Consider the following 13,804-nt stretch of genomic DNA (forward strand, 5'->3'; position numbering starts at 1 on the left):
GTGCTATCTATATACATAAAAGGCTAATCTATATATGAAAAGCTAATATGCTAGATGTCCCTCCATCTGACCAGTCGCTATGATGCACATTGACCACCAGGGGGCAGACGCTCAATGCAGGAGCTGCCAAGCTGCAGTGACTTGACATCGGCGGTTCTTGGGTGATGCACCCTGAAACCAGAGAGGAGGGAGCCCGATTCCTCGCATGGTCACACGATTCCACCTTCATGGCCATGGGTTATGTTGTTGCTGGGGCACTGTCAGCCCCAAATCTGGTTACTGCACACTGGGTTTGTGTTCCACACCCTGTATGACAGCAACTTTGCAGAGTGCCCTCTTGCACTCTGGGACCTCTCAGGGGATGTTGGAGAGCCGGTGAAACCGATCCCCGCAGGCCAGGCCGAGGGAATGCACCTGCCGGAGGGACCCCGCTCACACCACAGATGCCTTTCAAGCCACGGTGCCACCCCAGGTGTGGCTGGCTGGGGAGGGACTGCAGGAGGTTGGCTCCAGGGTGTGTCCGGTCCATCTCACCCAGTCCCGCCCTGCTGGCCACCTTCTAATTAATTTCCTTTCAATGTGCACGAATCCATGCACTGGGTCGCTAGTTTAACTCATAACAATCATTGGTGAAAGCTATCACAGACAAAAGGCTTAAAAATAGCTTGATACTGAGCAATTAATTTACTTATTCCTACTAGACTTTAGTTATTATACTTTTGTGTGGAAGAAAAATAAGCTTTACTAGTACTTGTCAAAAGACCCAGTTTTCCATCTTGGCTATACACCTTATTTAATTGAGTAACATTAGGTTTCATTTCTTTGAACACCATTTCACTCTGTAAAATGGGAATACAGTGGACCCTTGACAGCATGGAAGGGGGTCAGGAACACCCACCACCGTGTAGTCGAAAATCCACGTATAACTTCTGACTCCCCTAAAAGTTAGTTTTCCCTCAGTGTCCATGGGAAATTGGTCCGGGCCCCCTCCAGCAGACACCACACTCTGTGGATGCTCCAGTTGACTATGAAATGGCACAGAACAATGCACACCGCAGACTGATAACAGGACAGGCATTTGTTGAAAAACATCTGTGTATAAGCGGACCTGCACAGTTCAAATCCACTTTGTTCAGGGTCTACAATAATGACCTTTGCCTCTCCTCGGAGGTTTTGTGATAATTCAGACAGACATTTGCTATAGACGAGTATTAGAAATTTTGTAGTCAGCGGTGGGATTAGTCCGACATCAACAGCCCCTTTAAACAACAATCAAGTTCATGGATATGCCGTATGTCAATTTCACACTCATTTAATAGTTTTATGATGGGGACAATGCATGGGGAAATGCACATGGTTGAATTAAGGAAAATTTCCTCTCACTTAAAAGCATATACTCTTGCCAAATACTCATAATCAGAACTCAAAGAATAGGCAAGAGTCCACTGAAGAAAGGTTTGGTCACACTACTTCATTTTCACAAAGTGGCCAAAAAGGGCCATGGGCAAATCTGGCTAGTTGTCCAATAAATCTATGTTTGGGGGAAGAGGGAGGAAATAACTTAATGTTCAAAAAGGAAATAAGTGACATTTATAATTTTCTTAAAATGCACATACATTATCTTTAGAAGTCTGGCTTAAGTAATATTTTATATTTAAAAAATATATACTGTTATGAGTAATCTCATAAAATGAAGAAAAAGGATGATTACTTGGTCAAATTATCAGTTTTATAAGATAGGAAATGTACTAAAAGATTTTGTGTGTAATTATTTTATTTTTTAAATTTATTGGGGTACCATTGGCTAATAGGGTCATATAGGTTTCAGCTGTACATTTCTATGGTACATGATCTGTATATTGTATTGTCTGCCCACCACCCAAAGTCAAATCATCTTCTGTCACCATATGTGTGTCCTCCTTTAACCTTTCCAACCCCCACCCCCTTCCCTCTGGTACCCACCATACAGTTAGTTATCTGTCTCTCTGAGTTTCAGTTTTATATCCCACATACGAGTGGAATCATATGATTCTTGTCTTTTTCTGACTGATTTATCTCATTTAGCGTAATAGACTCAAGGGTTTCAAAAGGAAATATTTTTCATATTATTCATCATCTCCGTCATCTCTTTGTCCTAAGAAAAACAAATCATCAGGAGGAATCAATGTATCATAAGGCAGCGGTCAAGGCCAAGAGCTACATGACCATCAGTTTCTCTTTCTTTGGAAAGAGGGTCAGGGCCATTATTAGAATCGGCGGTGGCTGAGTTCTTCTTCCCCTGAAATGTCAACGGGCTCGCTGTTCATCCTTCTTGCTCAACCACGGTGGCTGCATGACAGATGAGCTGTGGTTGTTCTGTCTCCTTCCGCTAACAGTCCTTGCTGGGCAAATTTGCACATTTAATAAGAATACCCTAATTACTTAAAAATACCCTTTTAAAACAAAATTTGGGCTCAGTAGCAGAATGGAGAGGATTTTGGATTTGAAAAATCATCCAATACACTGTGATAAAATTAAATATTAAAATGACCCTTTGGTAGAGAATCATACAGGAATATGGGAAGCCCAATGAGTGTTCTCCTAAGGAATAGAAGCGTGTGAATGTTTGCAGAACCCCAGCAAACCATTTTACCTACTGTTTCAGTGACGGTGTCAGGGCAGGACTCTTGTGCCCACAGGGCACCCATCATCCATAACTACCCCCACCTGATGTGCCTCAGACAGAGAACCCTGGAGGCAGAGACAAATTTCAGTTTAATGTTGGACATGTTTGGTTGGAACTTTGAAGTTTTAAATTTTAATTTAATTTTGCCTAATCCTCTGAAATGTTACATTGTAAATGCTGAAAATAATGCCATAATAAAGAGTGAATTACCAGCATAAATTATTTATTTTTAAAAATAAAAGTCACTTTTTAAATTTATCACATATATGAATTAACTAAAAGAAAATCAAAATTATTTAATCCAAGTCTGAGTTTAGTAGACTCTTAGAAAATATTTTAAATATTCATTTTCAATTATGTTATTGTTTTAGATAAGTTTCTAATTTAATGCCAAAGTAGATAACTGGTCATATCTGCCTATTCAACGCAATGGACAATGAGATTCTATACACACTGACTTCTTGCCCTGGACACTGAAAGCCACTCGCTTGCCTCTCGTTTCTCTATGGAATTGACTTCCGTTCCTTGCAGAAGGGCAAAATGATCTCAGAAATGTTAATTCCCACTTTTTCCCCAGAAATGATTGCTAAAACAGCACCAGGTAGGTGAAGCCAAGAATAACAAGCACATTTACTGCCTACGAAGGAAATGCCAGGGAACCAAAGTGGATTACCCAAATATTCCAACGTGCATCTCTGAGAGTGGGCTCTGCGGGCATGACTGCCCCCCCCACACATACACACACACCGCCCCCTGCCCTGACCCCCAGCGTCACTGGGCGCTGTCTGCAGACATGTTTGCTTCCAGACTGCAGGGGGATGCCCCGGGCCCCAGTGTGTAGACCAAGGAAGCTGCTCGGCCTCCCGTGCACAGGAGGCCCCAGGGAAACAGCGTGGCCCAGGCCCGCGTGTCCACAGAACTGCTGCTGGGAGCCCTGCCGCTGAGGGAGCCTCTACATGGCTTTTGATGGAAGGAGTATACATTCCGGGGTGGGTATATAAGTAGAAACAGAATTGTGGTTCCTGAAGTATGCATATATTTACCTTTACACATACGGCCAAACCATTTTTGCAAAGTAATTGTACCAATTTACACTCCCTAGAGTTGTTCATAAAAGTTTCCTCACTCCCTCTCTTTGCCAACAACTAGGAGTGTCGGTTTTTAATTTTAGCTATTCTGACAGAAATATGGCAGTATCCCACTGTGACCCCAGTGTGTAGTCCTTGCATGACTGCTGATATTGAGCACTTTTGTGTTACATGGACCTTGGTTGTCGCCCTTAAAGAAATGCCAATTAAAAGTGTGCTATTCATTTCTGTTGGTTGTCTTATTTGTTACTGGTTTGTAAGAGCTCTTAATGTACATGTATGTTCTTTGTTGGGTGTGACTATTGCCAACATATTCTTCCACTATGAAACCCATATTATTACTCTCTATGGTGTATTTTGATGAATTAAAGTTCAGATATAAATGATGTCTGGATTTTCTTTATGGTTAGTGCTTTTGGTAGATTCTTTTAGAAATCTTTACCTATGAAAAAAGTCATAAAAATGTTGTCCTATGTTATTATTTTCTAGAATTTTTATTATTTTACTTTTCACATTTGGACCCACAACTAACTTAGAATTGATTTCTGAGTGTAGTGTGAGATAGAGGTAAAGATTCTGTTTGTTCTCATATGTAATTGACACAGGTCTGTGCATTGAGAAGCCCGCACTTTCCCCAGAGTGCTGCAAAGTCCCTTTGCCGTGAATCACGTGACTATTCATGCTGGGCTTTTGGACTTGTACCATTGGTTTTCTTTTGTCTACCCTCTACCAGAACCACACTACAACAGCTTAATAATTAATCTTGAGATTAAGTATCTTATTTAGTTTATACCTCTGATAACCCAAATTTTATCACTGATGGACAAAAATTAATTGCAATTTCATTTCCTTCCTCTTCTAAGAGTAATTTCAATAATGGTTTTGTCAACACATTTGAGGTTCTCAATGACATTGAATAACAAAAGTCAAATACATTGCCAGTGTCTGCATATACTAGTATTAGGCACTCAAGGAAAGCAGTATAGTGTGTCAATAGCAGTAAACATATGGACAATAATTATGTTAAGGGATATTCACTAAACTACATAAAAGATTCAATTCTCAATTCTCAAAGCATACTTTAATATTAACTCTTATTCTCTTAAAACCTCATTTTAACCTATCATATGTACATGTTACTTAAAATCACACAATGCATACACAGAGATATGTTGCTGATAAAATGACTAATTGAACTCTGAGTTTTCTAGTGGAGATCATGTTTTGGAGAGTCACATATGTACGGTAGAACACAATGCTAAGGGCATGAGATCGGGTGTTTGAATCTCAGCTTCTCCACTTGCTATGAGTGTGACCTTCGAGGATCATATCCCCATGTGGAATATGAAGATTGCGCCATAGCTGGTTTGCTTCAGTGGATAGAGCATCGGCCTATGGACTGAAGGGTCCCGGGTTCGATTCCGGTCAAGGGCACATGCTCAGGTTGTGGGCTCGATCCCCAGTAGGGGGCATGCAGAAGGCAGCCGATCAATGATTCTCTCTCATCATTGATGTTTCTATCTCTCTCTCCCTCTCCCCTCTTCTCTGAAATCAATAAAAATAGAATTATAAAAGAAAAAAGAAATATGAAGACTGCTGTAACAGTTACATGAGTTACTCTGAAATAAGGTAGGTAAGTAGCCCAGAGATTTTTTTTATGCTAAATTTTTAATAAGTGTAGATAATGATATTAAAACCTCAAGCCTATAAAATGTAGATAATAAAATATATCTTATAAAGCTACTGTGTTAATACTTGTAAAACACGTAGGAAGAAAGCTGGTACACTAAGAATTCACCTGTCTCTGATAATTTAATTTAAATAAATAGCAAAGGAGGGACATTTTTATGACTTTATGACATTTACTGAAGGATTCCTATGTCAGACTGTCCGAGGCATCCTGGTTGTAAACAAGGTCTCTCCTTCCATTGAGTTTACAGGTTAGAAATTATATAAATTTATTTTGAGGATGGAGAATATTAATTACAAGATTCTTAAAGTTGTTCTTTCCATGGAATGTGTGAGTTTTCAGGCATACCTGTTTGGTGTATTGCAATTAATTCCAGATGCACTTGTGTCTAAAAGATTCCAGGTTATGTATTAAAGGGGCAAGAAGTGGAATTGTAACTTGTTGCTATGAAACTATGTTGAGTAAAAAAACAAAGTTGAATTATTTAACCAGAAGTACTGTTGTCTGAAACACAAAAATTCCAGTTTGTATTTTTACTAGCCCTTGAGCTGTAAGCTTTCTCTTTATAATTAACACCTATTACAGAATTTATTTCAAAGTTAGCAAAAGCATAAATCCTATATGTGCTTTTATTTTAAATTCATGTACTGGTTGTATATGTTACTGATTTTGGAACACAAGTGCAGTCTGGGAGGGGTGTGTGTGTGTGTGTGTGTGTGTGTGTGTGTTGAATTATGGAGTATCCTGCGGCTATTGGAATAACTCTATAAACAAGGATACTTGTTTACACTCAGTAAACAAGTAAACTAGAGAACGATGAAAGGTTAGCACCTTATCTGACCCACCACAAGGAATTGGCAAGTGTTTCTTGGGGCAGAATTGCTTGCTAGCTTTGGGGAAAGCACAGACACTCCCTCCTCAAACCCCTGACCCTGGACCCCTAACTGTTTACTTTAGGAACAACTCTGCTCAACCAGACAAAGGCCCAAAGAGCAGACTTCCTTTGGCATTTTACCAAGTATCAGGATGGTTTTTCTTTAACGTTGTTCTCTGCCAGTTCATTTGCTCTATGCCAATATGTTCCCTCGCTGATTTCACATCATCTCCGTCCTCCATCCCTCATCTCTGCATTCGCTGGATAAACCTGACTCATCCGCCATGAAGAAAATAGAAGATGTTGGAGGGCAACTCACTTATACACACACACTCTCCCAATCTGTCTTCCTCCCTCAGGGAAAACTAGTAAAATACTTCCTCTCATCCTCTCCAAACCTGGAAACTCCATAGGGGCTGTGTCCTTTCTGTTCTGTGTAGAGAAACTCGCTAATACTTTACCTTATTCTTTTTTAAAATATATTTTTATTGATTTCAGAGAGGAAAGGGGAGAGTGGGGAGGGGGAGGGAGAGAGAGAGAGAGAGAGAGAGAGAGAGAGACATCAATGATGAGAGTCATTGATCAGCTGCCTCCTGCACACCCCACACTGGGGATCGACCCCACAACCTGGGCATGTGCCCTGACCAGGATTCAAACCGTGACCTCCCTGTTCATAGGTCAACACTCAAGAACTGATCCACACCAGCTGGACTCTTTTACTTATCCCTTCTCTCTCTCTCCCTCTCCTTCTCCCTCTCCCTCCCTCTCTCTCCCTACCCCAATTTTAGTATTCCTATTAGCATACAGACCTGCTGTTCTCTCAAATTAAAAAATACGAACATGTGAGCCCACACCCCTCCTGAGCGCCACCATCTCTGCCCCTCCGTAGCTTCGTGGTCTGGGGCACTCTCTGTATCTGCCGTTCCTCATGCCCCAGTCGCTTGTCCGCACTCTGGAACTTTGTGTCCACTGTTCCAGGAGAACCAGGTCTCACAAGTCCCCTGGAAGCTACTCTTGGCCCCACCGCCCTTCCTTCTGTCCTGTGACCACCTTCCTGTCACTGCATCACAGCCAGGGGCTCTCTGTCCCCGGCACCACACTTTCTGCTTTCTCTAGAGTGGCCGCATACTCAGTAACCTTTGCCGACTTTCCTTTGCAGAGTCCTCATGTTGGAGCTCTCAGTGGCCAGAAATCGTCACCCTCACATCCTTCCTGTGCCCCTTCAGGGGACCGTCATCATTCCCTTTGCAAGGAGGGGCTGCATCTGAGGACTGACACTCCAGCTCGCACATCCAGGCCGCCTTCTCCTCCAAGGAACTGGGTTAGTCCTCAAGGTCCCGTTGCTAACACATCCGAACTGGGATTCACGAACTTCCTCTCCAGATCCATCACCTCCTCAGCTCGTCCTGCTTCGTTAACTAAAGCTCTGGGAATTCCACCCCTTTTACTTCGTTTCTAAAGAAGATCCACCAACACATGCTGAGGATCTCACCTCGAAAATACAGCCGTTGTCTCCAGGTGCACCCCTAACCTGGCTGGAGCCTTTGCCACCTCCGGCCTCATTCACTGCATCCCCTTCACACCCTGTCTTCTCGGGGGCCCTCTGACCCTCCATGGGACAGAGGATTTGGGGGGACACTCGCTCAATGGTGCCACTTTCCCATGGAATCTGCTCAGTGGCTTCAGATGGTGTGGCTCCAGCCCACAGCATCCCGCCAGCACTCACAGGGCCCGGGGTCTCCGAGGCTGTCAGCCCTCTGGGAGAATCATGTTGTCCTGCACAACACGTGGTGGTGAAGTTCCCACGGAAACGCCAGGACTCCCTGCCTTTCTAGCCACTCCGCCCTGGGGACCTCAGCCTCCTGCTCTGTTTTAGCCGCTCCCCTGGCTTTCTTTTCATGCCATTTGGGCACTGCACACACCAACTTACTGACTCCAGCTCACTCCCCACAGGCCCGCTTTGCTGCCTTCTGTATGCTGTTCTATGGCAGGTCTGGCCCCGCTAAGCTGAAGGGATAAAGCTGAGCGCAGAAGGGGGAGCCACAGTATCCTGTCATTTTCCATGTCATGGAATAACTCTAGAAAGAACACTTTCCTAAAACCAAAGGGAAACATGAGAAGAAGAAAAAAGTTAAAGGTAATTTCACTCAAATTTGATTAAAATTGCCAAAAAGTAACTATTGATAATGATGTGCTTGTTTTCTTAAGGCAACTAAGGTTTCCTTTAAGAAGCTGTTCCCTGTTTAGTCTGAATCAAGAAATAAGGAAATAGACACAATTTTCTTTTTAAAAATAACATTCTAAGAGACAGTATAATACTTGCATTTTAACTAGCTATTTTATCGTATTAATATTTAAACTCTTTGACTAGGTGAAGTCAATAGCAGATATTGTAAACATAGAAAACTCACATCTCTTTAATCTGAAAATTTTTCTCCATTTTATTTTCACAATAAAGATATGGATAGTCAGCTTTTAAAAAAAGATTTTAAAATCCTATCTTTAAAGAAAATAGAATGCAAGAAAGACAGGAAAGAAGGAAGGATAGAAAGAAGGAAGGAGGGAGGAAGGAAGGGAGGAAGGAAGGAAGGAAGGAAGGAAGGAAGGAAGGAAGGAAGGCCTCATGGAAAGTAACAAAAGAAGTGATTATTCCTGCCAAGACAAATTAACATGGAATTAATGAAGATCCCCTGCATTTTGTGTTTTAAGTGAAACAATTTTAAACATGTACTTGCATTTTACTTCCTTTCTGTAAGGCATGGTGCATGAAAGCATTGGCCTCAGAACTATATTCTGGAGCAATAGTTTGGGGTGTGAAAAGGAAAGACCGCTCCCTTGCAAGTGAAACAGTACACCTCCAGCTCCTCCACAAGAGCTGCACAGGGCTGCGAGCTCTGTGAGGGAGAGCCCTGGCTCCCACCTCTTCCTCAGACTCCGCAATCTGAAGTCCGGGCCCTGGAGAGTCGCCTTCCTGGGTGCATGCCTGTGTCTGCAGGACGCAGGGCCTTACTGGACTGTCACGGACCCTCCTTGGCCCGAACCTCTTATCAGGTACAAAATAACAGTTTATGCTTATTTTGGAATGTCTGGGAAATATTTGTGGTAGGGACACGCAAATAAAAGTAAAAGTTAGTTCCAAATAACTCCTGAAAAAAACTTGTATTAAAAAAAGAAGTTACTCAAGAGTAAATAATAGAGCCTCGTGATAAAATAAATAACAAATACATATTTACCCACAAATTTAGGTGTGCCATACCTCCCTTAAGGTGAAGGGTGGAGAAGTGTGTATTCGGACTGAGAGGAGGTAGAGAAGAATGAGTAGGTGCGGGTAGGACAATAAAAGGAGGGATAAGAGAAGGGATACAGGCCGGATCCTTGTTTCCTACAACAATAAGCCAATGGATTAAATCTAAATGTAAGAAAGTCAAGAAAGTACCAAAATTATAATATGAGGGTAATTACAAAAAGTGACCATTAAATGACTAGAAAAAGGTTGTCCCTGGAACCCAGAACTTAAGGGCAGGAAAGGCTGTGGTGGGACAGCTTTGCCATCAGCAACCCTGTAATACTATTATACTGTTAACTATTCTCATGTATCATTTAATTACACATGATCTAATCTTCAACAATTCAATAATTTGGTTGACATGCATAACCAAATATTTTCACATGTGTAACTGCACTATAGTAGGAAAATTTTGACATCTTCCATAATTAAGACCGGACTCTTTAAACAACTTATCTCCCCATTCCCAACATGCATCTGTGGCAAACAATTCTCACTGTCCACATGTGTAACTAGCTTCTTTATTTTATTTTAAGATGATGCAATCTCTTTTATTTTTAAATTAAATTTATTGCTCTAGCCAGTTTGGCTCAGTGGATAGAGCATTGGTTGGCCTGCAGACCAAAGGGTCCCAGGTTCAATTCCAGAGAAGGGCATGTACCTCGGTTGCAGGCTCCTCCCTGGCCTGGGCCCTGGTTGGGGCCCTGGTAAGAGGCAACCAATTGATGTGTTTCACTCACATTGATATTTCTCTGTCTTTCCCTCTCTCTTCCACTCTCCCTAAAAATCAATGGAAAAATATCCTTGGGTGAGGATTTAAAAAAATTTATTCCCCAATAAATTGTTTAATAAGAGCACATACATTTCAATTGTATATTTCCAGAATACATCTCTATAAATTGCACGGTGTGTGTACTACCAGATACGAGCAATCTCTGTCTCTCTCTCCGCTAATGACTTCATTCCTCTTCTCATCCATCAAAATGATTCCCCTTGCTCGAGGCTGTGTTTACACAGTCATTTCCGCTTGAATTTTTCTTTGGTCGTTTAAGTCATATTTTGAATTTCATATCGAGGCCCTTGATTATTCACTCTTTCAGGAAGTGGCAGTTTCCATCATCATGAGTCAACGGGTCCTCTTCTGTGTGAGAGACTGTTGTGTGTGTGGACATGGAGACTGTAAACAAGCTTGAGGGCTATACACAAGAATTTCTAAAACAAACATAATGTTTATATTTTTTCAAACTAAAGTCAACTACCTCGATGGGTTACAAAGCCTCATGTGAAGGCAGCATTAGCTAACTGCTTTTGGGAAAACTGCGTGAAAGGAATTTGTAAAAAATTGTGAAAGCCAAGTGGGAGAAACCGAAAAGCAAAAGTATTTGAAAAGAAAACGTTTAGAATGAATATGCCTGTCTGTATGCATAGATACATATTCATTACAAATTACATATTCATGCTCTTTCAGGTACAAATGAAAACGTCTCCTGTTCTTTCCTTCCCTTCAGATACTGCTCAGACTTTCTTGTATGTAGCATTTTTATCCATATTTAATGGTATATGATACATACCATCCGGTACCTCCCTTAGGTGTAACGTAAGATGGCTTTGCAGTCTTGTTACGTTACCACGGCAAGAACAGTGTTTGAGTATGTTTTTATTTCAACAACTTAAAGTTTGACTGTTCAGAATAACTTTTGTCCATTTTTGTATGTAAAAAGATAGTCTTCTAACTCACAGTTGACCCAGTTCTATTTTTTACATGTTACAGAACAGGAAAGAACTTCTGGCCCTTTAAATACAGTTCTTCCTGTAGTGGTAACCCCCAACCATAAAGTTATTTTCGTTGCTACCTCATAACTATAATTTTGCTACTGTTAGGAATCACGATGTAAGTATCTGATATGCAGGATGGCCTGATATGCAGAATGACCCCTGTGAAAGGGTCATTCGACCGCCAAAGGGGTCGCGACCCACAGGTTGAGAACTGCTGCCAGGTTTGGCTCTGCTGAACGGATGCAGGCTGAAGGGTGACACGCTGAGCTGAACACTGCCAGGTTTAACCTTAGAGGACCTAAGGCTGACCCACCAGTGTGAGGGGACACTGGCCACGCAGCAGCACGCTCACTGCTGCAGACAGGTTCCACACGGTCAGCATCACCTTTGGAAAGGACTAGGGAACTGTTTCAATGAGGTACTTAAAATCCTTTCTCATAGTCTTCTGAGATCTATCTGATGGAAACTGGCTCATTTAAATACCTCCTACAATGTCTGAAATAGCAAAGGCTTTGGAAACTAATTGGCCTCAAATGAGATAGATGGACCTGCTCATTCACATGTGGATTCATGTCCATGGTTTCCTGCTAGAAAAAAAGGCATCAGCTCCACCTTGGACCATCGTCCATCTCCATGGAAACTCATGCCTTAATTTTTGTAAGCAGAGAATTCTGTCAGGGCTCCAGGCCTGAAAATTATTTCTTGAATAAGAAGGGAAATATGGGAATAATTTGCACCGAAATCACTCACACAAAAATAAAAGGCTGCTTGCTTTGGACGATGATAGCTCTGGATGTCATTATTTGTTAAGGTTCACCCGTATTTCATTATATGGTGACCACACTGCGTGCTGCTTTCTCTTGATTTGTAACATTACATAACTCCTCGTCTGCCTATGCACTCAATATAGAAGGCGAGAGTGTAGTTTGTAGATCTGGCCTCCAAGGTAAAAACTCAGTGGCATGCACATTACTTAGTCTCTTCGTGCTGCGATTGATTCTACTGTAAAGAAGGTATAATAAACCCACCTGCCTCATACAGTCCTGTGATGTTTCTAAGAGATAATGTATGCACAGAATTCAGTACAACTCCTGGTGGACATAATGAATACTTCATAGGCATGAAAATATCTTCCCCGAGGCTCCAAGAAAAGCATGCATTTATTATTACTTTTATTTTTCAATTATTGTTTCCTTTCAATATTATTTTGCATTGGTTTCAGGTGTGCAGCCTAGTGGATAGATGCCTACATAGCGTATGAAGTGATTCCCTCCGATAATTCTCGGACCCACCTGGCACCACACATCGTTATGGCCATCTTACTGACTGTATTCCCTGTGCTGCACTTCACACCCTCAGGACTGCTTTCTAACTGCCAATCTGTGCTTCCTCTTCCTCCCCTTCTCCAGCCGGGTCCCCGACCCTCTCCCCTTCAATCCTCTCTCTGTGTGTCTGAAGTTAAATTTGTACACATACGAGGAATGAAAGACTCTATCATCATGTCAGTGAGAATATCTTTTGTGATTTTTAAAATGTTTCTTTTTTTAAAAAAATAAGCATTTCATAATTGCTCCAATGTTTCTCATGTTTCTAAATACGGTACTGTTCACCAAATTAGAAACAATTCTTAGTTAAACACAGAGAGATAGAAACTACAGACTAAATATTTACCAGTGGGGTACACGGTGAAGCATAACCCATTTTATTCTCGAGGATGCATTTAAAAGTAAGAATCCGTCTAGTTTAACGAATGATAATTATTTTTAAAACACTATCCTTAAACAAATATCTTATGTATCCGCATCTGAATTTTAAATGGTTATACAAACATGCACTACTTACAAACATGAGTGGAGATATTAACAGGCCCCCCATTTACTCACATTATCTAATAAACAACCCAAACTAAAATGTAGAGCAGCATTAAAGAGGAAATGTAAACTACCATGAAATTCAGAAAAATGTTTTGTTAAAGGAGGGAATTATTATAAAGATGTTTGAAAATATTCTAAAAATATTATATATTTGTTCGTTTAATATCAGAATGTTAAATGTGAAATGTTTTCAAATAAAATACAGCCTTCACTCAATGTTTCTAAAAATAATTTGTCTTTTAGTGTTCATATAATGTGATGCTCAGAATTAAAGATTACCTAAGAAGGAAAATATATGTTTTTTCACCTGATAAAAAAGGGCCCCCAAAACGATATAAAAGGGTTCTGAAGAGAATCATCATTAAAAAAATAGTCTAATTATAACACTTTTAAAGGATAACTTTGCTTTTTACCCACTAAAACTCTCCTTGGAAAATCACACAATTCCTCATGATTCATTTCATAATATGTTATTTCTTAAAATAACCCATGGATCCCATTATACATAATTACCAAATTGAGTTTAAAAATCTCTTTATAAATTTTTATAA

At 40.9% G+C, this 13,804-nt stretch overlaps 1 protein-coding gene across 1 annotated transcript in view; it reads right to left on the reverse strand.

The window, feature by feature from the left end:
- The window catches only part of VEGFC (vascular endothelial growth factor C), a 59,664-nt gene extending 51,636 nt beyond the window's left edge, over positions 1–8,028 (reverse strand). The window contains exon 1 of the mRNA XM_006772711.2: positions 7,810–8,028. Within this exon, the coding sequence (XP_006772774.1) occupies positions 7,810–8,028 (219 nt within the window). The remainder of the gene's footprint in view (positions 1–7,809) is intronic.
- Between the last annotated feature and the right edge of the window lie 5,776 nt (positions 8,029–13,804).

This window comes from Myotis davidii, unplaced genomic scaffold, assembly GCF_000327345.1.
Source record: "Myotis davidii unplaced genomic scaffold, ASM32734v1 scaffold184, whole genome shotgun sequence".
NCBI classification, from domain to species: Eukaryota; Metazoa; Chordata; class Mammalia; order Chiroptera; family Vespertilionidae; genus Myotis; species Myotis davidii.